Raw genomic sequence first — 25,770 nt, 5'->3', positions numbered from 1 at the left:
TGTCTCTGTAAATGTCCATTTGGTCTGTCCTGATATACTCCAAACACCAGAAAATGTGTGCGTTTATGTGTCCCCGTAGGATTAAGGCCAAATTTCTGTACATACAAAAACACATAAATGTGCACACTCTTTGGGTCTGATATACAGCAGTTTACCTCACTACTTACAGCACAGCACTAAAAAAACAGTTAAGATGAGGCAAAATTCCACAGGATGTCATTTATATTAGCAACCGGCAAAAGCAACCATCCCTCGCATGATGAACAGTTATGGTTAGGGATACACTGCTTTTGAAATTCAGGGCTGATACCAATGTAGATGTTTAAAATAGCAATTTGGCTGCTAGCTGATGCCAGTGTTTTTATCTTGTTGTTTATTTTGTTTTTGTTGTCATTTATTCCTCCCTTTGTGTCAGGGAAACAAAGAAATCTGCACTAATAAAATAGAAAAAAAATGTTTTAAAGTAATTAAGCCCTTTATTAAACTATCTTTGAATGAGCTCAAATTCAGTCATACAAATGTATAAAACAACCTTTTAATAACCTTGCACATGAGATACATCGTAAAAAACTGCTCCACAAGTATTTTTGCTATATATAATACATCATAAATTTCTCTCAAATCTAATTTATACCCCTGTGAACACATCAACATATTTCTCCCAGAAACTACATTTTACACGATTAAGTTTAACAAGTCATGAGATGTTATAGTTTACCTTCACACAATAGTCATTTTTACTGAATAGATCTTGAACGCATCACAATGTAACTCAAACCAACCTCTGTGAACTTTTAGGGCTCAGTGTCTGATGCATATGGACATGGATGGAGCCTTCTATCTGTGTTCATTTCATATGTATTTATGCACGTTTTTTGAAGCTTAACAGATAAGGACAGAACAGAGCATACCAACAGAAAATGTGGGGGCAGTGTAGCATTTTTAGATTTTAAATATGGTTGAACGGAACGATAAAGAAAATATTTGTCTGTCCACATGCTACGATACGTTTAATGGCTTAATAGACCACGACTGTCTACAGTGTTGCCCCTGTAAAAAGGTACATTTTTATGACCTCCTCCACCGTTGCCTCGTTTGTTGTTGTCCGGAACTTTTGAATCAGCCCTCTACTGCCATCTACTGGCTGTATCTATGCCAACAAATGACAAATGGAGGTATGAGGGCAGGGACGTTTACAACATTTGAAACAGGCGCATCTGTTCTTGTATGTAAAGGGAGTATAAGTCACGCAAATGTTGGCCGATACAGATGTTAAACTGATAAATCTGCGCATCCCTAATTGTGGTTATTTATAGAAGCTCTTATAGTCCATAGTACATTAACCTGACCTGCACACCATCATCAGTATTAATATATCATCATCATCATCAAATTTCATAAAGGTAGCGGGTTTGTGAGTTTACTATAAAGGGTAAAATGACAAGAACCTAAAGAGAAAAATGAAATTATGAAATAATACACCATAAAACACCAGTTGGACAAATAAATGAGGGTAGGAAAGAAATTGATTCGAAAAGTTGTGCCTCTAATTGGAAATTGTCATATTATAGAAATCTACAGGTGTGTATAACATCATTAAATTGAAATTGTCCCACTCAAGTTTGTCTAGAGTATGATGGACAGACTCAAGTGCTCATCATCATGCGAAAAGTTGAGAATAAATGGATAAAAGTTGTATACTTAAAGACTCAGACCAGAGTGAGGGAGGCAGAGTGAAACAGAGGGATGAGCTGCTGTGCTGTGCAGCGACGGAGACCTCTTGGCGGGGTTAACCGCAAGGTAATTGAAAACTGGTCCGTACATGTGACCGCTGTTTACTCGGTTCACAGCCCATTTATCTGCAGGTTTAGCTGATATTACTGAAGAAGGGCTGACTGGGCGCTCTGTACACCTTAACACCTTTAGAGGTTGTGCTGCAGTGCACAAGTTTGAAGCCTCTCAACTGTCAGTCTGTTTGCCAGCAGACTGCACATGTAGTCAATGCTTAGAACACAGCTGTAGGACTAGACCCAACATTAGCATGTCAAGAATTCCTGAGGCTTCAGAGCAGGCACAGTTGATAGTGCAGCTAAGGGTGCAACAGGGAGACCAGGGATAGTTGTAACACTTTCTGCAATTTTCCTGGAGTTCAAAACCATTATTGTGACTATTAATATCTTCCTTATGACTCTCCCCAGTGATAGCTGTGGTGGAGGCATAATGTTTTCAAGTTGTCCATCCTTATCCGCAATATCTCAAGAACACCCTCAGGAAAGTTCTTCAAATTTTGCACCAACATCAACTTGGACTAAAAGAAGAACAATTTAGATTTTTGGTGGTCAAAGATCAAATGTCAAGGTCATTGTGACCTCATCTGTATCAATCTTGTGAATGCAATATTTCAAGAACACTTGGATGGGATTTTTTTTTCAAATGTGGCACAAACATTTACTTGGACTCAACAATGAACTAATTAGATTTTGGTAGTCAAACGTCTCTGTGACCTTATCTGTCTCGTTCTTTTGAATGCAATATGTCAAGAAGGCCTTGGGGGAATTTCTTGAAAATTTTGCACCCATTTCCACTCAAGACTGAATTGATGAGAATTTGGTGGTCGAAGTTCGAGGTCCCTGTGACACCATAATGTTCTACAAACACTTTTCTGTCCGTTATTCAACTTCATAACTCAGGAACAGGAGGGGAGACATTTGGTCAGATACTGAATTGGTGACACTCTTGGGTGTCCACCTTGAAACCGTGCTGATTATGTAGATCTTCTGCACTGCCGGGGGAAGATGTGTGTAAAGTATCCATGCTTTCACTTAAGCTGTAAGTGCAACTTGCAACTTGGTGCACGGAGGGATACAACTGCGAGGCATTAATTCTAGTTTTGAATAATGATTATCTTTTTTCACACTACCTTAAATGACAAAAAAGGTGGGAAGCTAAAAATTAGAATGCAAGAATTGTGGTTCCCACATGGTATCTCTGTTGCTGTTGTAGCCCATGTGTACAGTTACATTCGTGAGGCTGTGATTCCAAAGCATACTTCTGTGTCGAATCGATGCTGTACCTACGGCGTAGCCTGACGCGCACCTCCCCAAAAATGTAACTACAAGTCGCAGTGACGCAGACCTCCTGTCTATGTTTGTAAGTTGATAATCATTTCCCTCCGTGGAAACGAAGCTTTTATTTACTATTGTTTCACAGATGATAAACAATAAATTGTGGAGACAGTAAAGCCTCCATAAAATAGCATTTTAAGCATTATGCATGATTTACCCTGGCTTCACATGAGTAGAGGAAATCTCTGCTAGTCAGGTCCACCAGTCTGATTTATACAATGTAAAATGTCAGAGGCTTGTTCCAGTAATGTTAGCATGTTGTATTTGTGAGGAAAATTTGTCTAGCAAAAGACAAGTGCTTTGTCTGTGAATCTTGTGAGTTATAGTGAAGCCAATTTGTGTACATGTATTTGAATTTGACGCTATTAAGTCATGTTTAATGTGTGTTTTGAGTGTGTTTCGAATCAACTAAATTTTACAGCACATCACAGAAACCCCACCACCAACTAGTGTTTTGGAGGTGTAACTGCAGAGTCACACAAGCATAAGTCCACCTTAAAAATACTTGTTTGGATTCCAAGGCATTTGATCCCAGGACATTATCTAAAAAAAACAACAACGCTTTTGCTGGTAACTTATATTCTGGGAGTTAACTAAGGTGGCTCCTTAAGCAAGATAGCTATATGATTAAGGATGTGTAGAGTGAGTGTAATCACTCCGGTTTCGTTTTTATTGGAGGAAATCAAGGTGTTACAACTGCCCCACATTACAACTGTCTCTGGTCTCCCCCTTAATCCATGGTTTGATAATGCATAATTCCCCAATGACTGCAGCTTGTGTTCCTTTACAAGGCAACTGCAATTCACTGACTGAAATCTGGTTGTGAAGGAACATTATGTAGCTCTCATTATTGTAAATTGTGTAGCATGATTGTTTTTGTTTCCAGGGACGTACATTTTATGTCACCCAACATAAGTTTGACAAGCTGCCACACGGTTTACATTCCACACTTTGTCTGTTGTCACTGTAACGTACTGGGAAACCATAAGACTTCCAGACTCTAGATTGAAATGACATTCATTATATGTGCTATACTGTGCATCGGATGGCGAACCTAACTAATGGTCTGGCTGACAGACAAAAGCTGTCCCATTGCCAAAGCTGACCAGGAGAAAGTTTCATTCTTTAGAATTTATTTATCTCAAGAAATAAAGCTGAACACTAAGTGGATTCATTATTTCTTTTACTGGGCAAACCAAAGAATATCACCTACCAAAACTTAATATCCTCAATGGATTTCGACAAATACACATACCTTAAGACCCCTGGGGTTGACCAACTAGCTTTCTGCAATTTCAGCAAAAAGAGTTATAATTGCAATAGCATGGTGCAACATGCAACATGTAACTTAAGCTGGTGCAGGATGATTCATTACAAACCTTATCAGCAGGCGCAGTCAGGGCAGACTACAACCATGGTCAATAACATAAACTGCTCTCATTCCTCTTTTGGGTTAGGGATGCAGTATTCTTTATTTTTCCTATTGTTAACAAAAACATGTAGGATATATTGCTTGGCATTTATATTGACTTGCACAGGAATCTCTGTGCACCAACATTTTTAACAGAAATTTCACCTTGTGTAAGAGACCTTGGAGGCTTAGAGGGTGGTTGTGGAACTTGTGAGTGTCAAAAAATCAAAGCAGCAGAAATCAAGCTACCCCCACTTTAAGTGTGTAACATCTAACTCAAAACACGAGTTCCTACATTTCATTCCCAGTTTTATAACTTTCTATCATAAAATTTTGAGAATTTGATTATCATTAAGTTATGTCAGACTTTACGAAGCTTCTCCAGAACCACAGAAGACATTACACAACTGTTTTCACAGGCTGAGTAGAACTTCCCATGACTAGTAAATTTACTTGGTGTAGTGCCCTTACATGACTGACTTTCACACTGAGAGCTACTGTTGTCTTTGAAACTAAAAAGATTAGTTGTGCCAGTGATTCAAATATGACGATAGAGAAGGAAATTCATGGTTTCAAGTATAACCATTAATATTCATTCATTCATCCATCTTCTAACCGCTTCATCCTCTTGAGGGTCGCGGGGGGGCTGGAGCCTATCCCAGCTGACATCGGGCGAAAGGCAGGGTACACCCTGGACAGGTCGGCAGACTATCGCAGGGCTGACACATAGAGACAAACAACCATTCACGCTCACATTCACACCTATGGACAATTTAGAGTTACCAATTAACCTAGTCCCCAATCTGCATGTCTTTGGACTGTGGGAGGAAGCCGGAGTGCCCGGAGAGAACCCACGCTGACACGGGGAGAACATGCAAACTCTGCACAGAAGCAAAAGGGTTGCCGGGATCGAACCGGCAACCCTCTTGCTGTGAGGCGAGAGTGCTAACCACCACACCACCGTGCCGCCCTATAACCATTAATATGTGTGGGGAAAATGTAAAACTTTGTTAATGTTTATTCCTTGTGGTGCACACCTGATTTACCTCCCATGACCCTCAAACAGACAGGCACCACCATTCAGAATAGTCAGACAATCAGCTCCACTCATCTGCAGTGATTGTTTTTACTTTATGCTATTTAAGAGTATGTCCAAGCTGTCTGTCTGTGTTGGGTAGCTCTGGAAACAAAAGAAGTGAACTGTCCTCCCATCAGCTTTTTTCAATGAATGCTTTTACTTTCCCTGTAGCCTTGATCTTTGGTGCCGATGGGTGATGACAGCAAACACACTGCAGAGGTGTGAGAGGGAGCAACATGTTGTGAAGGGTTTAGCTGAATAATGATATCTCCCGCATTGCTTGAAGAATACATTTTTTAAAGTTTTATCCTTGTCATTCACAAAAGTCTCTCTAACTTAGTGTCGGACTTCAGGAAGTACTGGTCACACATTAATATGAAAGAAGTGTGGTTTGTAACAGTCAGTGAAATGCGTCCTCTAGACATCAATGATAGCACATTTAACATATGATATTGTTTTTCAAAACATTTCAAACATTTTATATCATGAGTTGATGAAGTTGGAATAATAATGCTGCATGTGTGAAAATAAAAAGAAGAGGGCTGTAGTCTCTTGGTCGACTAGTCGATTATTTGGTTGCTATGCTCTCACCCAACCAAATTCTCATTAGTCAAATAATCGCTGTGTTACTTTCATAAGGAGAAAAGTGCTACATCAACAGCTTTCCAGGATTAATCCATTATTTCCTGTGGCAAAGCTTGTATTTACTTGTATTTCACAGATAAGAAACAATAAATTGTGAAGACAGTAAAGCCTCCACTAAAATAGAATTTTAAGTCTTGTGTGTGATTTATCCTTCAGGGATTTATACTTCGGGATTTATCCTGGCTTCATATGAGCAGAGGAAATCTCTGCTCGTCGCTAGGCTAATGTATACACTGTAAAATGCCATAGGCTGGCGCTAATAATGTTAGCATGTTGTATTTGTTTGGAAAACATGTTTAGTGTGACAGCTGTTTTGTCGGTGAATCTTGTGAGCTGTAATGGAGCCAAACTATGTGCCGTTACCTTTGTTACATGTTGTTACATGTTGGTCTGTTTGTTTGTCTGCAAAATAACTCAAAAAGTTATGAACAGATTTTGGAAACGGGAATTTTCAGGAAAGGTTGATAATGGAACATGGAACAGATGATAAAATTTTGGTGATGATCGTTTGAAGCAAAGTGGATAAAATAATAAAATGGCGGGAAATCCGAGCTGCTTGGCAGAGGTCTGCACTCTCCGAGTGCTCTAGTTTTATATGAGAAGAGGAAAAGATTGCTAGATGCTAGGCTAGTTTATACAATGTAAAATGCCACAGACTTGTGCTAATATTGTTAGCATGTTGTATTGGTGGGGGAAATGTGTCCAGATAAAGACAAGTGTTTGTCTGTCAGTTCTGCGATTTATAGTGAAGCCAATTTGCATATAAGTGTTTGAAATTGTCCCTATTAAGCCATTTTTAATGTGTGTTTAATGTGAGTTTTGAATCAACTATATAAATAAAGTTTGATTTGAACTAAACTTTATAGAACTTAACACAGTCCTCCACCGCTGACTAGTGTTTTGGAGGTGTAACTGCAGAGTGACACAGACACCACAGCAGAAGTAAAAATAACGTGCAGATTTTTTTTTTTCCCCCACAACTAATCGATTCGTTGAAGATTATGTGTGACTTCAGTCAACCAAGATTTTCTTTGGTTGACTACAGCCCTAAAGAAGAAGGTAATTACAGACAAATAGTCAACTGAAAATAATAAAAATATGACATAAGATAGGACTTTGAAAATAGTGTGTAGAATATAGATTGTTATAGCAGCAAAAAGTAATGTGATTCACTGCCGTTAAGAGATACAGATTAGAAAGTGCATTTTCTGGGAAAAATGTGAGAGGATGTTGAGAGCAGAAAGTTATTGCTCGCAAAGTTGTAAACAGCCGAAGGAGAATGAACTGTAGGTAGAGTGGAATGAGTTTCAAGGGAGGAAAGGAGAGAAAGACCAGAAAATGAAGAGAGGGCAGAAAGGGAAAAAAAGATGTAAAAAATCTAAAGCATAAAACATAAGGCCGGAAGGAAAGGATAAATATAAATATAGGATAAAGAAAGAAAGAAATATTGTAAGAAGTACAAGTTATATAAAATAAAAAGAACAAAGAAACAAAGACAGTATAGTAAATTTAAACTTGAAGGAGGGAATTTCTCCAAATTTGGCACAAATGTCCATTTGGACTCAACGATCAGCTTTGTAGATTTTGGTGGTCAAAGGTCAAGATCATTATGACTTCACAAAACATGTATTGTTCCACAACTCAAGAGTTAATTCTCTAAGTATGAAAAATCATTCACACAAATGTCTAATAGACCCTTTTACTGCAAGTAAATAGTGTGATGTTTTTTTGGTGGGTGGGGCTTAGCTGGAGGCAAAACAATTCTAAATAGACATTAGCTAATGCTAGCTAGCAAATTCTGCTGGCTTGTTTTAGATAATGGAGAAAGATGACGCAAGTGTTGCATTCGGAAATGCTCATTCCAAATGCTGGAGCACACTCTAGACCGTTGGTAAATTCAGAGCGCTGTCATAATGTACCGTTAAATTCTACAGAGTACCGCAGAGCACACTCTAGGCACTGTGTCTAGGGAGACGGAACTCTCTCTTTCTTAGACTCACAGTGCTCTCATTGAAGTGCAGAGCGTCAGACTGAATTTATGAATCCAACGTGTCCGGTCACTCACTCTCTGGGACAGCGAGTGTTCCCCCAGAGGGGAAATTCAAAATGTAAACATCAACCAACTGGACCAGACTGGCCGACCTGTATGTTCTCACTCTGTGGATGGATGACTTGACAGGACTGATGAAGGTGGGATGGCCAGCTTTGTAGTTGATTACTACGCCAATCTTACAAAGGAGGACGACACTTGAACGGTTTCCTCCATTTTGTTTTGCTATCAAAGCTAATGTTAGCTAATGCGATATAAAGTTAGCGTTACAGAGAAATCCAACATTCCTCTTAAAAGTTCCCCAGTTTCTGATTAGGTGGACGTGATAACCCTCAATACACATAACGTTATTCATTCCTATAGCTATGAATACTTCTTCCCTAACCTGATATGAAGTGTGCGCTACTCACGTGAGCATTTTTGATGATTGCCTCCGGGTTAGGTGGGAGCTAGCTAGTAGTGCAGCTCGTGAGGGTGACATGAGGGAAGACTGGAGGGTGGGCACAATCTTTCCAGAGCAATGCTGCTTGGTCAGGACAGTATTAGTTGCTGTAACTGCCGTATTAACAGCTAGGAGGCTCCCACCAGACCCGGGTGGTGTAAACTGCAGAGAAGCAAAATTAACCTGCAGACCAACATGCACAATCAGTTAAAAATACTCTTGGCGGTTCACTGATTAACAGTTACCGGTTGACATCCCTAGTTATGAAAGAATCCACCCATTGCAACAGTGTGGCCCATTGATGTTTATTTATTTATTTATTGTCAAAAAAATGTTTTTATAGCTATGGGGCTCTATGGCACAGAAAGAAGATATATCATGCTTTGGATACACACACAATGCTTTTCAGTAGATACATTCTTTTTGGTTTAGCTCTGCACATGACATGGTGACAAGAAGATAGAAAATCATTAGCCTTATACTCTAATGAGTGCTGCCAGCATCTTGAACATGTGAACTTCACCTGTAAAAGCAGATATGGGAAAAGGGAGCACTAAATTGCTCTCTTAAAAATAACAAGCTTGTACAAGGAATAGATAAGTAATACAGAATATTGTAACCTGAACATAATGCTGTTCCTGCTGCAGAGGCTACAGAGGATTATGTCACTTTCCTTGAGTAGAACATCTAGGACTACTATTTCTGCTACTAATTATATCGGATTGTGACTGGCACAGAAGCAGCATGTTTCTGTTTGTCTTTGTGTGAGAATTTGTAAACAGCTCATAGTCCACCCTCCAACCGCAGATGCTGGATGCCAGCAGTACGCCTAGCAGACCCTCCCCCACCTCCTTCATCTCTCTGTCCCATTATTGCCACACCTGACAGACTGCTATAATTGATTGTGTTGAAGGAATTACGGCGACTGCTTCTGATGCGCTAGGTGCTTAAGTTCACGTCTTCAGACACATTAATATGGAAATCCCTGTAAACTAAATGATATTTGTCCCCCTTTTTATGCAAATGTTTCAGAACCAAGCCAGTTATGACTTTGATGTTTTACTTGGAAGAGCTTTGGTTTGGACTACATTTTCTTGGCCGGGTGTACTGCTACCAATTATGCGCTGCATTCAAGATAAAGTCCCTCTAACCTTTATTACAAAGGCCTTTAATGCTGCTGTGTTGTGGGGTTTCTTGGTGGTTTGGTATATAAGGAGCGTTTTTTTTTGCACCTAAGCATGCATAAGGCATGCCTTTTATAGTTGAGTGCTTAAATACATTTATAATGCCCTAAAATGACCATAATAAGCAGTTTTTATGGGGTTGTTGATGACTTGTTACTTGGCTAGATGCAAAGAGGGTGTCAAGAACATATTTGCGCCCTTGTTTTTAGTTCTGTTCCACCTCACTTTAGTATTAAGGTACTACTGAGCCCCTAGACATGCCCTTCCTTAAAGCTGCACTAGTCATAATGTTTTAAATAATTGATTAAATGACAATGCGTGAAGTGATGACACAACAGACAGTCATCACAACTTAAGCAGTTCCTCAACTCAACTCAACAGACGTTTTTGACTCTTTAAGCTTGTTTTGGTTTTTCAGCCTTTCAGACTCCAGTCTTACTTTTCTTGTTTGTAGCATTTTAAGGCAGATGTTTTCAGTGAAAAGCTGTATGTGTAAATAAATGGCTACTTTCTACCATTTTTGCTTATAACTATATAAAGTGATCATGTATGTGATATTGTGTTTTCAGCTTGTGTCCCCAGATCCCCACATTTTCTCTGAGTTTACTGCAAATGATTTGAAACTCAGCACTGTTTACAGCAGTGGTGGAAAGTTGGTGGAAACAGTTTGACATTTTGGCCATCGCCATCTTGGGTTTTTGGAGCAAGAAGTGATCATATTTGGACGAGAGGGGGAAGCTAACCATAATGCTAGCTACTAGCTTAGTTAGCATGGTTAATTTACAGCTATGGCTGACTATGGCTGATTTGTTATTTTAGCACAATCAGACTCTTTAGGTGAACGAAACGTTACGGTGAACCTTTTGTATGTAAAATACATTAAAATAATTATCGCTATGCCTGTATTCTGTGAATCTGGGCTTACACCATGGTTATGTTTCCTAACCAGCATTGGCACAGTCGTAGCCACTTGCTGTCAATGGACAGCACTCGTCTGTCACTCAAAGCAGCCACACCTCTAATTATGCATAACTTTAAGCCTTAATACAATTTAAACCACTGAGTTATATAAAAAATTCAACCCTGTATAGTTGTCATGAATGGGGAAATTAGCTATAGAGACCAAAATCGTTTTTTGTCCCAGGCTATAAACACGTTTTTTTTCTGCTGTGAAGTTTGGCATTTTAACATGGAGGTCTATGGGGATTAACTGAGTCTTGGAGCCAGCCTCATGAGGCCTTTCAAGGAAACTGTCATTTTTGGCACTTCCTTGTTGGCTTCATTTTTCAGCACTGGAGGTTGCTGCTTGGTGTTGGCAGTAGTATTATAGACAAATCAAAAATACAGCTTGTTGGCAAAATTGACACTGTCAGTGTTATATTATTATACGTATTATTATTAGTATTATTATTATTATTACTGATGCATTAACATGTAAGGAGCATTTTAATGTTTAAGGTGGGGCTTATTTCACAATGTCTTACATTTTGCCTAATTTCATTGTACTCATGAAAGATTTTTAAATTCTTAATCTGTTAAATAAGTAGTAAGTATACCCTCCAGATTAATTCAGTGCAGTAAAAAGTAAAATATTTACTGCTTACTGTGGAATAGAAATATGAAGTGGCATAAAATGGAAATTATCAGTCAGCGTACCTGAGAATTGGATTTAATCACAGTCTTTCAAACCCCTGTTTTTATAGCACAAGCTTTAAATTAGCTATAAATTTATAGTCCTCCAGATTACAAGCTGAGTAGTACTCCTCAGGATCAGTAAAAAACTGTGTCTTTTATATGTAACAATTGCTGGAGTGCAGCTTCAAGTTCATCACAAAGTTTAAGGTTAATTATTTATAGATGTCTGTGATAGAACAGACTGATAAAGATAAACAGTATATTATTAATACCAATGCAAATTGCTTAGTTACAGCAGCCATGACACATCAATCACAAAGCAAACAGCATAAGGACAACCAAATAGAATTACACTGAATGACAAACTTGGGCTGCACTCCACTCAAAACTTACTATATACAATACTATATTCCTGACAATATGCTGTACACGATTAGTACAAGTCCAGCAGAAAGTGTCTATTGACACTGTATTGATATGGCATGATTCTACAATGGAATTGCACAGATCAGTACATAATGTGCTATACCATGAATCTAGAAACAGTACATATAAACTGGTGTGTAGTGTACAGGTATGTACAACTTTAAGTGGTAGAGACAGCAGCCATTTTTATTATTTTTATATTTCAAAATAAAACTTCATACACTATTATGGTGATGTAATTTTTCCAGGCACGGACGTTTTACAGGACAATGGGTTGTTATGTCTCTGTGCCTGTGACAGCCATGGCAGGAATGGGGGAGTTTGTTCAAATTTGGCACAGGCGTCCATTTTGAGTTAAGAATGAGCTGATTACAATTTGTGGGTCAAAGGTCAAAGGCACTGTTACCTTGTGTCTGTGTTATTCTCATGAATGCGATAAATTCATGAGAGAAGAAAGCCCACAGGGATTATTCTCAAATTTGGCACAAACGTACACTTGGACTGAAGAATTAACTGATTAGAATTTGATGGTCAAAGGGCAAGCTCAATGTGACCTTAAAAAATAATGTTTTTGTCTATAACTCAAGAACTCATATGCTAATTATGACAATATTTCACACAAATGTCTAAAAGGATACAGTGATAAAGTAATGACATTTTATACCTAAAAGGTCAGCTGTCACTGTGACATCATAATCCTGCAAATCCCCCACCTGTGAATGCAACCTAACTGGTTTGTGGAGGCATACAACTGCAAGGCAGTAATTCTAGTGTTCTTTTTCATTTGTTCATATGCTTAATAGATTTTTGTAGAGGTAGAATTGAACTGGGAGTGTGTCAGTATCGTACTTGCTATGAAATCTTCAAAGGTCCAGCATTTCAATTGTTCATTTTATTCAAGGTGTTATTTCAAGTGTACGTGCAAATTCACTGATGATTAGTGGCACTCTTTTCCTTTTGTATGGTAGCATTTCTTTGTGGCTTTGTCAGCTACATGGATCTTAGTGCAAAACCACAAAGGACTTCACAGATCACCTCAGCATCTTATTTTAATATTGTGACCTACCTTTATTCAGCTCATTACCCATTGGGGTAATTGTAAATTCAGATGTTAATCACAATTACCCTATGTTGCTATAAAATTTAATGATGCCACAAACTTAACTGAAACATGGATTCTTTATCTCTTGTAGAAAGGAGCAGTTAAATCCAGAGTTGCATAAAGTGAAAGGCAATGTGAGAGGAAAAACCCTGCAGACTGTTTGACACTCTGTAGGTGAACATGATGCACATCTGCAGTACGGAGGTTCAGCAGCAGTGGTGTGAATGTGTCGTGCAGGCCCGGTCCACTGGCAGGGATTGGTTGGGTCTTATCTTGATGGGATGGTTTGACAGGTACTGCATCACATTAAAGGCCTTACCAATCTTCCCTGTCACATCCAGCAGGAGGCTCACAGATAGGGCCACCCCTCTCCCCCCATCCTCCCTTCTCTCCTCTCACCCACGTTGATACACAACATATTGAGTTTGCTTCAGGTTTCAAAGACAAAATACAGACATACAGTATTTGAGCAAGATCATTTATTTTGTCTTGTAAGTCATAAACCCCAAAGCCAGATACTCACCTTCTACCATGTCTTATGTTTTCTGAATATGGCCTTTCTTCATTGTCCTCAAGAAAAACAGATGCTGGTGTGCTTACTTGACCAGGGTTGGAGTTTTAGGAGTCTGAGAAAGGGCCTTGAAGATGTGGACACCCAGAAATTCTCAACCTTCACCCTGTTATTAGCAACACATCTTCAATCCCAACTCATCAAATGCAACAACTTTGTCAGTGGTCCTGTACCCATTGCCATGTGCTTGATTTTCTTTTTGTAGGCCTTCCTGTTGTTGATGAGGCCAACCACCATTGTGTCACCTGCAAGCTTAATAATTATATTGGAACACTGTACAAGGGTACCCTGTAAATCCAGAGTTCTCACTAGAACACAATTTGAATTTGCTCAGTGAGTCACTCTGGCAATCAGTAATGATGCTCATTACCCATGCCCTTGAAGCCGAGCTGCACCAGATTTGGGTCTGGATTTCCAGGTTAGTACAAGGGTGCAGTCATAGGAAGAGGTAACAAAGGAGAGGACTTACAATACAGCCCTGTGGAACACCAGTGTGCAGGGTGAGGGCTGAGGAGGTGTGATTATTTAACCTAAATGACTTGACTCAGTTGGTTAGGAAGTCCAATATCCAGTTGCAAAAGGGTGTTGTTGATGCCAAGGTCACCGAGTTTCGTGATCAGCTTGTAGGGGATGATGGTTGATAGCTGAACTGAAGTAGATGAACAGTATTCTCACACAGGTGTTATTTTTGTCCAAATAGTGTAACATTTACAAGGTATTATTTTTCATAAAGAATAACTTCACAACAGCAATAAAAAAAGAATATTTTATATCCAAACGTTTTTAGAGCAGCACCAGTAATATTAAAACATATCTCACTGGAAACAAAATAAAAATGGCAATAAATCATATTCCTGACATCATGATACTGAGTGAAGTTTAGAAAGAATAAAGAACACAGACATCAGTCAGTATCAGTCCTCCTGTCCTCTGTGCTGCTGAGGAGACTCATTGCCTGCAGGTCACATTACTGTTGATAAGTTTTAAGATATGAGAGAAAGTGAGCTAAACCGTTAGACATCAACAGTTGTTGTTGCTTCAGCTTGTTAGTAACAATTTGCTATTGGCTGTAAAGCACTTTGTGCTTGTTGTGTGTGTGTGTGTGTGTGTGTGTGTGTGTGTGTGTGTGTGTGTGTGTGTGTGTGTGTGTGTGTGTGTGTGTAAAAGTGGCGCAGCAGCCAGGGCACACAGACAGCAGGAGGAGACACTGCAGGATGATAATAAATGACACCCAAATATAAAAAAAAGTAAGCTACTGTAACAGTTACAGATAAAAGAGCCAGTAACGTTGGAGCTACTACGGTCATTCATATCTTAACGCTGAGGCTCATTTCCTTCCGGAGAGATTAACGGGTTAAAGCTTGACACATCCATGGGAAAAAGCCTATATTAAAAGATCGATCTTGATCAGTGCAGCGGTTCTTGTGGCTTGCTGTAGTGGAGTGTTCTGTCACTAGCATCATGAAGGTGGTTTTAAAGCACAGGCCCTGAGCATGCTTCAGGGGATGCCGTCACTAACATGCAATAATCCTGCTAAGTTCAGCACACACTTAACTGGGGCAGAGTTTGAGGGGCTGGTGGTCTGCAGGGAGCACAGCCTTAATGTCTGCCCCCAGGGTATCCCTGCCCCATGTGAATTTACAGCAAAGTATTAGCAGACCAATCTGAGTGGTAGCTGGCCTTTTGAAAACCCTCTGCCTTATGTGTGAAGGTACCAACTCACAGGGGCTGAAGGCAGCAGAACTGAAGCCATTTTATACTAATTATATTGATTAAGATTCTAATACAATTAAAGAAAAGATAAAATAGTCCAATGATTGAAAAAAAAAATTACAGTTGACATGGGCATCAGCAATTGCCGATTGTCTCTTAGTTATGGATAGTCAATTTTATCGTCAGCACAAACCTAGAAGACACACATAAATCAGGATAAATATGATGCCCATGATTTTGTGTCTGAATGGTGGTGCATAATGAACAATATGAACACTCCAGGTAATTTACCAAGTATCACTAATATCCTCTTATATAACCAATGCCAGTGGTTCTTGGGACCCCCGGGTATCCTTGAGGGACTTTCAGGGGGTCCCTAGAATAATGGGGTATAGTTTCTTTTACTATTTGATTCATCCATCCATTTTCGTAACCACTTATCCTCTTGAGGGTCACGGCTGGCGCCTATCCCAGCTGACATTGGGTGAGAGGCAGGGTACACCCTGGACAGCCAGACTATCGCAGGACTAACACATAGAGACAGACAACCATTCACACCTACAGCCAATTTAGAGTCACCAATTAACCTATCCCCAACCTGCATGTCTTTGGACTATGGGAGGAAGCTGGAGTACCCAGAGAAAACCCACACTGACACAGAGAGAACATGCACACTCCGCACAGGGGGGCTCCTTCCTGGGATCAAACCAGTAACCCTCTTGCTGTGAGGTGACAGTGCTAACCACCACACCACAGTGTGGCCCCACTGTTTGATTCACTATAGAAATAAACCCAACTTAAGTAAGACTCATAAGGGTGACTATTCTGATTATACCTTTCACTTCCTCCACAGTTATCTCCTCAAATGTGGTTGACAACGAAAGAATCCTCATCTCAATGATATCTAAAAACAAAACATGAACATGACAGCAACTCAGTCAAAAGTTAACCACTAAAAATAACATGTAAAATATGAAAAAAAGCCTCTGAAATGTGGGGCACAATGAACCTTGCAGATTACACCTTACATCTAAATTCTAATTAAATTCCAGCTGAAATGAGAGGCATTTTGCTCCGTGCAGTATGACTGTAAACCCTGCAGATTAAATGACAACAGCTCACTTAAAGTTAACAAATGATATAACGCCTCAAAAAAGATTAATTGCTGCTGTATTCATTTTCTAGATCAAAGTACTGCCAAACCGCACTGGTTTTGTGAGAGGACATCGCTCCAGTTTCCCACAGTACTGCTTTAAAACTCCTGTCTGACCGCTCTGTAGCCCCCACTAGTGGCGGGCAGCTGCATGACAGTTAAGCGGCCTTGTACATGAATAACACACTAATAGGTTTAACTGATAGTTCTGGTGCCGACTAGTCGGGGATTGGACGTTTAATCATTAAAGCCTCAGTGTGTAAAAATGGTGAGTAACAGTGACATCAGCGGTCAGATTCTAGATTGCAGGGTTCATTCGCGCTCACTCGCTCGCCCTTCCCGTCGGCTAAGTGACGGTGGCCTCGTAGGATAAAAAGCCTTGCGCAGACAGCAGAGATCCATCCACGAGTTTTTCGAGTTTTTCAGGAGTAGGCTTATCTAGCGACGAGGTGAATATTTATTTAGGAATCTAAACCACGTTACGATATTGTAGCAACCCTGCAGTAAATGTTCTGTTATAATGTCAATGTTCTGTCAGTTAATGGTATGTTTGGGATTGAATGAGTATAGGTAGGGGGGCGGGGTGCGAGTGTGACGGGAATGAGAGCTGTGTGAGTGCGGGTGCTGTTGTGTGTATGAGCGAGCTGGAGGAGAGAGCAGGAGTGCACAGTTGGAGTTACAGCTAAGTTCTTGTTTGTTGGTTGTTTTGGCGTAGTTACGGCCAACAGTAACCTGTACTGTTCAGTAATAAACGTTGGTTTGCCGAATAACTGCATCATCCTTTCCACACGTCCTGGCGGGCGCTACAATATGTCATAGCTTACCAGTGAGATATAGGTTATCTGTGAGATAGAACATTATGTTATGTGTTTTATTTCAAATTATTTTGGTAACATGAGCAAACATTAGCACAGTAATGCTAAAATAACACGTTTTATGTGATAGTCACGGCACAGTGTGGCAAATATAGGTTGGTACGATTATAATATATGCGTTTCCAGAGTGTTCTTCCACAGGAGTTTTTTCCACCTGGAATAAGCAATGCTGATATTCACTCGCGTTTTTTCCCGTCCTTGCCGATCTGATCTTTTTCTTTTATTTGGTGGCGTGGTTTCCCTCTTACGAGGCAAAACACATATGTGGTCCTCCATTTAAAGTGCGACAGAATCAGAAAAGTACAAAGCAGGTTCAAGCAGAAGCGCCCCGGATTGATCTTCACCTTCTCTGTCTCCAGTGACAGCAAGTTCTAGGTAAACGCGAAGCGCATATATCCCTTTTGGCCACTGTATTCAAATATGGCAACGCAAGACGGCAGCCTCCAGCATACCACGCCTGCCTGTGTGTATATATAGAGAAATCATTCTAAGCCTAGGAGAAAGCTTCCATTTGTATGTGAATTGCATTACACTTTAGTAAATATATATGTATGAAAGCAATAGTTGATATTTGCTAATAAACAACCATGTAAATTACACATTGTAACTTTAAGACGTCTAATCGAAGAGGTTGTATCACAACCTCTCACATTGTCTTTTGCTCTCTTGGCCTGCAAGTCACTTCATCAAGGAAATCTCAAGAAGAAATTTCCTAGTACTGCAACTCCTTTTGCCTGAATGAATGCATTGGATAGAGCTAAGTGTAACTGTGACACTGTGTTGTCTGATTTTAAGGTGGAATCCACCCAGAGTATGATCAGGATCCTGGGACTATCAGCCACCCTGCCCAACTATCTTGATGTGGCCGCCTTTCTTCACGTAAACCCCTACATCGGCCTCTTCTTCTTTGACAGTCGCTTCAGACCTGTGCCCCTCGGACAGACCTTTGTCGGCATCAAAACCACTAACAAGGTAAACATGCAACCATGATGTGAATGATGTGAATTTCCCTTGGAGGATGAATAAAGTTCTTCCTATTCTATTCTATTTTATTCTATTTACAAACCTACAGGACCATGTAACTTTTACATGTACATGTAGTTTAGTTCTTCTAGGGGATACATGCATACAATATATGAGTAACCAACAACAAAGGGGACATCTGTACTGAAGAGCTACATCTGATAAGACTTCTCCACAAGACAAAAACATTGGTTTTTACTATCATTTGAAGAGCCAGACTGCTACATCGGCATGGCCATGACTGTTAAATGGAAACCATTCAGTTTCAACCTTGGAATTTTAAGATTTTTGATCATAGCCAAGTAGAACTTTGTATTTTATAGCATGAAGAATATTTTAGACCTGCAGTAAAACTAAACATTTTGCAAGCCCATATGCAAAGCTAACATAACTCTTCACATGCAGCTAAATAAAAAATAAAAATAAATAAAAACAAATGTTTTATTCACATTTCTTGCGTGATGGGGTGCATATCTCTTGCCTGATAGAGAGAGGGTTGTAAAAGAAAATGTACCAAAAAAGTTTCTTAAAGAAATTCAAAACTCACAAACATTTGAATTTTCTCTACATAAAAATCTTAAATCATGTTATTTCCTCTGATTGATGTCACTTAAATGAACATAACAATATTTTGGTGCAGAAATACATCAATGCAATATTTATGCATAATTTACTGTGTTGCCTCACGTGAATGTGAGAAATGGTCTGAACGGGCATGAGAAAATGACCCTAGGTTCTCATGTCACAAAGCAAAGCTTGTATTAGTGTTAACTTAGTCTCAAACAGGTCATAATTTTTATTCCCTAAGTTACAAGTAAATCACCACTCATCAATCGAAAAGGGAGTGTCACTGTTCCTCTAACTGGTTATTGATAGCAAAGGTTTAGTTGCAGAGTATTGATACACAAAGAAAAGAAGACAAGGCTGAGTAACACCGGATTATGCACGGTCTTTAGGGTACAATTGTATAAATACTTGCTAGTCATTAGTTACATAGCTAAAGCGCTGCAATAGTCAGGTAAGATAAAATTGTTTATTATGTGTCCTGTTCAGATCCAGCAGCTTCATGACATGGAGGAAGTTTGTTACAACAAAGTTCTGGAGCAGGTTAAAGCTGGTCATCAGGTAAGGGCTCCTCTGCATGCTTTATTATTATATACACAGGTTTTTGCGTCTCTTTTGTGTGTGTGTGTGTGTGTGTGTGTGTGTGTGAGAGAGAGAGTTAATGTAATAAAGAATGTAAAGGGGAGTAAATTTAGAAGAATATTCACTACTTTTAAATGTCACAGTTTCTATGCCAAGGTTTAGAGAATTTTATCTTTTTAGCAAAGCTTCAAATTGTTGCTGACAACTGTGGACTTTGTCAGCTCAAATGACAACTGTAGGTGGGACCGTCATAATCACAAAAATTTACAATACGATACACTGTGATACGATACAATGCGATACGGTATGGAACAGTATAGTTTATTGTCCCCGTAGGGACTCAGGAGCTGCACAAATATTGCTGCCTTACAATAATAGTCCAGAGGAAATGAAGCATACGCCATAAAAACAAAGAAACACATACTACACAAAACAGTATTGCACATCAGCTGCTCATGTGTTGCACATAACACCAGCACACAACAGAGCACCATAAGCAAAGCACGTCACATTCCCCAAAGCATCCAGTGAGATTATTCAAGTTTTTAAGGTGACCATTTTGAGGTTCGCATAAATTAATTTTTCTAATGAATCAGTTTAAATTTGGTCATCCTGTAGTAGCCCATCAATTGTCATACAAATAATTGCGATTAAAAATTAAATTGTCCTTTTCTATTCATTTTATGACACACAGCAGTGCAGTTTGGTTTGGTTTTGCAAGTAGACCTAAACCTGTGTTGTAAATTTAAATGGTTGCTCGCTGAAAATGTTGCAGTTGTTGGCAAAGGATTGTCAATTAATCTACAAATAGTTTGCTGGGGGAAAAAAACTGCTGTTCCATAACAGATTATCTGTTTGGTCCAATCAGATTGCACAACAATTCAAAGGACTGTCTGTCAATGATCTCCAGCATAACTTTCCCCAGAGCTGTCAAATGCACTGCTGCACCCACAGGGTAGACTCTCTGCTATAAATAAAGAGACCAGTTATTGGCACATCTCTGTCATCATCTTGCTTCAAAGGGCAAGAAAAACGGTCTCATACAGCTGAAACAGAAGAATCTGTCCTACAGCAGTAAGAGCTACATTCGACAGCCAAGCTCCATTTCCTTGTTTTCTTTTCTCTGACATTGGAACCTTGAGCTCAGGTTTTTAGTTTCCTCAACTCAGTTGATGGAAATGTACCTGTAGTATCCAAAACTTGGTAAGGAGTGTAAACCTTAGGTTGACACGAAACACATTTGTTACGATATATTCACACAGTTAACGCAGGCTGTTCTTGCAGATTAAATCAAAAGGGTTTATTAATTCTTTCCCTCATACAAAAATAAAGTTGGTGAAGACAACAAAATATTTTGACAGAAAAGGCTGCCAGTTATTTCTGTACACTCCAAAAGTCCACAACAGAAAACTGTGCAGCTCCACTCTGCATCTGCAGATACTCACTGCCCAAAAGTGTCGTTAAAAAGGATAGTTTGGATCTTTTCAAGTGGGGCTGTATGAGGTACTTATCCATAGTCAGTGTATCACATACAGTAGGTCAGTCAGCACATTCCTAGTTTGGAGAGGCAGGCTGGAGTATCACCATGGATACAAAGTTACGTACTGCTGTGAATGAGGGCAGCAGCAAAATATATTTTAGCCACCGTTGAGCAGAGCTATATTTAGAATATTTTCACCAGGTTTCCTCGCCATCAGACAGCGATTTACAACGGGGAACTTAAGCCGTTATATCGTGCTCATCAAAGCCACACTTCATTCAGAAAAAAGTAATTTAACATCACTGAACACAGGAGCTGCAGGTCTGCTTCTGCCTCAATCAGTTAGCGTGTTTGTGTTATTGTATTTGAAAAAAATTACTGTTATGTTTTGTTTTTTGTCAATGGAGTCTGGTGGCTATAAGAGCATAGATGGGGAATGAAAGCCATTAACAGCTTCCCCTTCAGAATGGTTTGTCTGGCGGTAAGGTAAAATTCAAAATATAGCGTATACTTAAACTGATTTTTTTTTTTTAGGTGGCTAACATACATTTTGCTTCTGGCCCCCATCCACAACAGTGCATTGTTTATCTCCAGTGGTGCTACTCTTGTCTGGTTCTCCTAACTGGGGGTGTGCCGGCTGACATGTACTGTATGTAATACACTATGGATATCTCACACAAACCCCACTTTAAAAAAATTAGAACTGTCCCTTTAAGTCAGTCGATCCTAAAGTGGCATGCATGTATATCCTTTTTTTTTTTTTTTTTGCAATACAGGTAATTAACAAACAAAATGAAATACATATGTAGTCCTATATTCAACATAATATATAAAAAATAGAATCAAATATCAGTAAATATCATCATGTTTATAATAACAGAAAATAAAATCAATTGCAGACTTCCCTTGATTGTGAAATCTAACAAATATGCTTAATGATCATGATCAGCTCAAATAATAGTGACCCGGCAATCATGTAATAATTGCAACAGACCTAATTTACACTCATTAATGAGTTGGTTGAAAACATATGATGTACAACTGACCTAACATTGCCCAACTGGATCTTGCAGCTTTGGCTCCCCTATTTTATCCTGATATTGGGCTCAAATGTTTTTGTTTGTTTTTGAGTTAATGTGTGCCTGCTGCATACAGTCTATTAGTCCAAAAGAAACTACAATCATACCTACTGAACAATTTTCGTTTCCCACATTAAAATCTGCATTTCCCAGATTTCTAGGTACTGCAGCCATATTAGAAAGGGGTTTGAATTACCTTTATGCATGTCCTTCATACTTCTTCATGAATGTATGAAGACTGTCACTGTGAAACGTTTGGACTAGAGCAACTCAAAGAGGCTCACAGTAATGCTGTTGTAGCAATACAACTGTTTGCCTTGAAAATGCTTCTATGAACTTTTTCATGAACGGGACCTCCTGCTGTAAACATTTTTGTGAACCTTTTGGAATGAACACCTGCTATCTAAAGTCTCTGAAGTCCTTATCTCCCCCAGCGTTACTATCCCCTTCCTTCCCCCATTCACCAACCACCAGCCTCCACTCATTCTGCTTCCACTCTTCTGCCTCAGAAGGCCTGTTGGGAAGATGAGAATTGTGAATTCAGACTTTACCGTTTAGCTCCCATCTGCTACAGGAGTTGAACTCCCTATTGAGCACGGTTGTTATCCTGTCTGCATCATTTTATTGCAAGTGTTCACACACACACATACACACACACCTTTTCTTGCTTTTTTTCCTCCTTCTCTCTTGCCCATTATCTCCCTCAGAGACACACTTAATATGAGTCCTGCTGGAGCCCTTGAGAGCTTGTAAACCAACTTAATTCTACTGCACCACTGACAACTTTTTTATCTCCCCGGTTAAAACTATACAATGGTCCAGTCCAGCGTGTAGGTTGAGGCCACTGAGGCCACAGCTCAGCTGGGGAGGCCTCTTCCCTGCTCATTATTAAATTGTCAAGAAGTGGCTGTGACATATATTAATTTCATCTGGGAGGATCTGATGGATGAAATTTCCTTTATGATTTTGCTACCACCCTCCTGGTGGGAAGCATGCTGCCAGAAAGAAGTTTAATAAGCTGAGAAGCCGGCGGTTACTGCCGACAATGCTTCCACACAGCTCAGTGGTGCAGATAAAACGCCTTCAATAAATAACATTTGCTGCAGTGGTCTCTTCGGACCCACTGTGTTTGGAGCATACACGCAGCTGGTTGCTGCATGTGTGTGCAGTCATGTAATGTTGTTTGGTCTAATTTCCATACTAAAAAGTAACAAAAATACATAAAAAACAATATCAACAGGGTCTGTCAAGGCTCTTTACAGGTACTTGTTACTCGAAAGTAGGGACTTTTTTTACAGCCCAGACACCAGAAGAAAATGCTGGCATTGTAGGTTTCTGCCAACTACGGCTGCATTACTTTTGTGTGTTTCATACGTATCATAACGTTTCTAAAGTAACATTAGAAAATTGAGTGGACTTCTTCATCGAGAGGTGGATGGAATGGTGCATGGCATAGCACTTAAGCAAGTTGGCTTCTGTAGACCACTTTTCCAGTGCTTTTTAGCATGTCACGGCTGCATTTCCTGTTTTTTTAATGAGACATCGCTGTGTTCCAGCCAGGACAGCACTATGAAAAGTGGTTGTTGTTTACATAGCCATCACCTCCTTTCCAGCAGGGATTGTGCCCCCCAAACTGGGTATTTTTAGCCAAAACATGATCTTTTCCTTACCATAACGTTTGAAAAAGATTAGAATTATGATGTAGAGGTGGGCATTTTCAGTCACCTCTCTTTGAGATGTGGAAATCAACTCACTAATCTGTAAACCTTCTCTCTGCTGACTTCTAGCTAGCTAGAATCTAGTTAGCCCGGTGGAGGTTTTCAAATGTAAACATCAGGAAACATCAAGGAAGAGATGGAGACGATGACCAGCAGCTGAGCTAGCATCCTGCTAGCCATTGTTCAAGCGTTGGAAAATAAAACGGTGAACCTCCATGCAGTCATTCATCAGATATCAAGATATCAGGAATTGTAATATCCTTTAATTAACCGAAACTGGCTAAATCCTTGACAGCACCATTCAACCACATGGGTCTTTTTCTTTATGCCAATCTAACAGAGCAAAGGAATCTGGTGAGAGATGGGGAGGAGGCGCGTGATTTATGGTAAATAGGGACTAGTGTGTTGGTGGGAATGTGAGGTGCTGTCCTGTGCCTGCTGTGGAACACTGCTATTTGCTGTTCAGAGGTGGCTGCAGTGCAGCACTGCCTGTGTTTGGTAGGAGCAACCATGCAGCCATCCTCTTCATGTTGGGATGTGTGGATAGTTAATCATTCCACAACCAGAAACCACAGATACCACAACCATCCGGAAACATAGACAATTATAAAGCAGCAGCCAGCAATGTAAGAAGATGCAAAAATTGGATTAAATTACAGTGTACAAGTTATAGGAGTAGATGGGGTCACATTTCACTGGAGTTGTACTTTGTATAATTTCATGTGACAGATAGATAATTATTTATTTATTAGGAATGTCCCGATCCAGCTTTTTCACTTCCGATCCGATACCGATATTACAGCCTTGAGTTTTGGCCGATATCGATACCAATCCGATCCAAGCGCGTATTATATATATTCACTTATTTTGTTGTCAGTCATGTTAGAAATCGGGTTCGTTAGAATGATCCACAACAGTTGGTATGAGAAACTGACCCATTTATTGTTAACAGGGTTAAATAAACAAACTTTAAACTTGAACATTAACATTAACTAAAAAATATAGCTGGTTTGCTTTGGCTGCTTTGGCCCCTTAATAAATAGAAAATAAATCAACACAAGAAATCTTTAAAATGTCTAACAATGGAATTAAAATAGCAGCAAGACTCCACACACTTGTGCTTTGGCCCCCTAATAAATAAAAAAAAGATTAACATCACAAGACACTGTTGACATTTAACAAACAATGCAGCCTTTCCTTTTCAGTTATTTTAGTAGTGTTTTTGTAGTCCATCCATGACTCCAGTTTCACTAATTGTGCCCAAAACAGTGCCATCAGTGCTCTTTACTTAAACATTAAGAGTGTAAACCAAATAAAAATATCACTCTCAAAAAACCACTCTGTGTGTCTGCCGTCTGCATGCTGGCCTGGTGGATTGATAGTAAGTGCTGGAGCGGATCACTGGAATGGACTGCTTGAATCGCGGAGCGCTGGGCTGGCCGGAAAACCTGGATCGGACTCTGTGAAAAACTGGATTGGGGTTCATGGATCAGCATTTTTCTATGCAGTCCGATCCGATGCCAATGCCCATTTTTTGCTAATATCGGCGGGCGATACCGGTCCGAATATCGGATCGGGACATCCCTATTATTTATTGATTGACTGATAACCAAGTGGTTTTTGTACCTAAACCTAACCACACATTAACTACATTCAGTCGTTTTCTGTAACCGCTTATCCTGTTAGTGGTATCTGGGGGGGCTGGAGCCTATCCCAGCTGAAATTGGGTGAGAGGCGGAGTACACCCTGGACAGGTTGGCAGACTATTGCAGGGCTGACACAGACAACTATTCACGCTCACATTTACACCTATAGGCAATTTAGAGTCACCAGTTAACCTGCATGTCTTTGGACTGTGGGAGGAAGCTGGAAAGCCTGCAGAAAACCCACACTGACATGGGGGAACATGCAAAC

The 25,770-nt window shown here is 39.7% G+C and overlaps 1 protein-coding gene across 3 annotated transcripts in view; it reads left to right on the top strand.

Moving 5' to 3' along the window:
- Positions 1-25,770, top strand: part of ascc3 (activating signal cointegrator 1 complex subunit 3) — a 252,888-nt gene that overhangs the window by 119,090 nt on the left and 108,028 nt on the right. For all 3 annotated transcript variants that reach the window (XM_049583116.1, XM_049583118.1, XM_049583117.1), the window contains exons 12-13: positions 18,206-18,382; positions 19,487-19,558. In XM_049583116.1, the coding sequence (XP_049439073.1) occupies positions 18,206-18,382; positions 19,487-19,558 (249 nt within the window). The remainder of the gene's footprint in view (positions 1-18,205; positions 18,383-19,486; positions 19,559-25,770) is intronic.

This window comes from Epinephelus fuscoguttatus, linkage group LG8, assembly GCF_011397635.1.
Source record: "Epinephelus fuscoguttatus linkage group LG8, E.fuscoguttatus.final_Chr_v1".
NCBI lineage: Eukaryota > Metazoa > Chordata > Actinopteri > Perciformes > Serranidae > Epinephelus > Epinephelus fuscoguttatus.
This window is presented reverse-complemented; position numbering and strand designations above follow the sequence as displayed.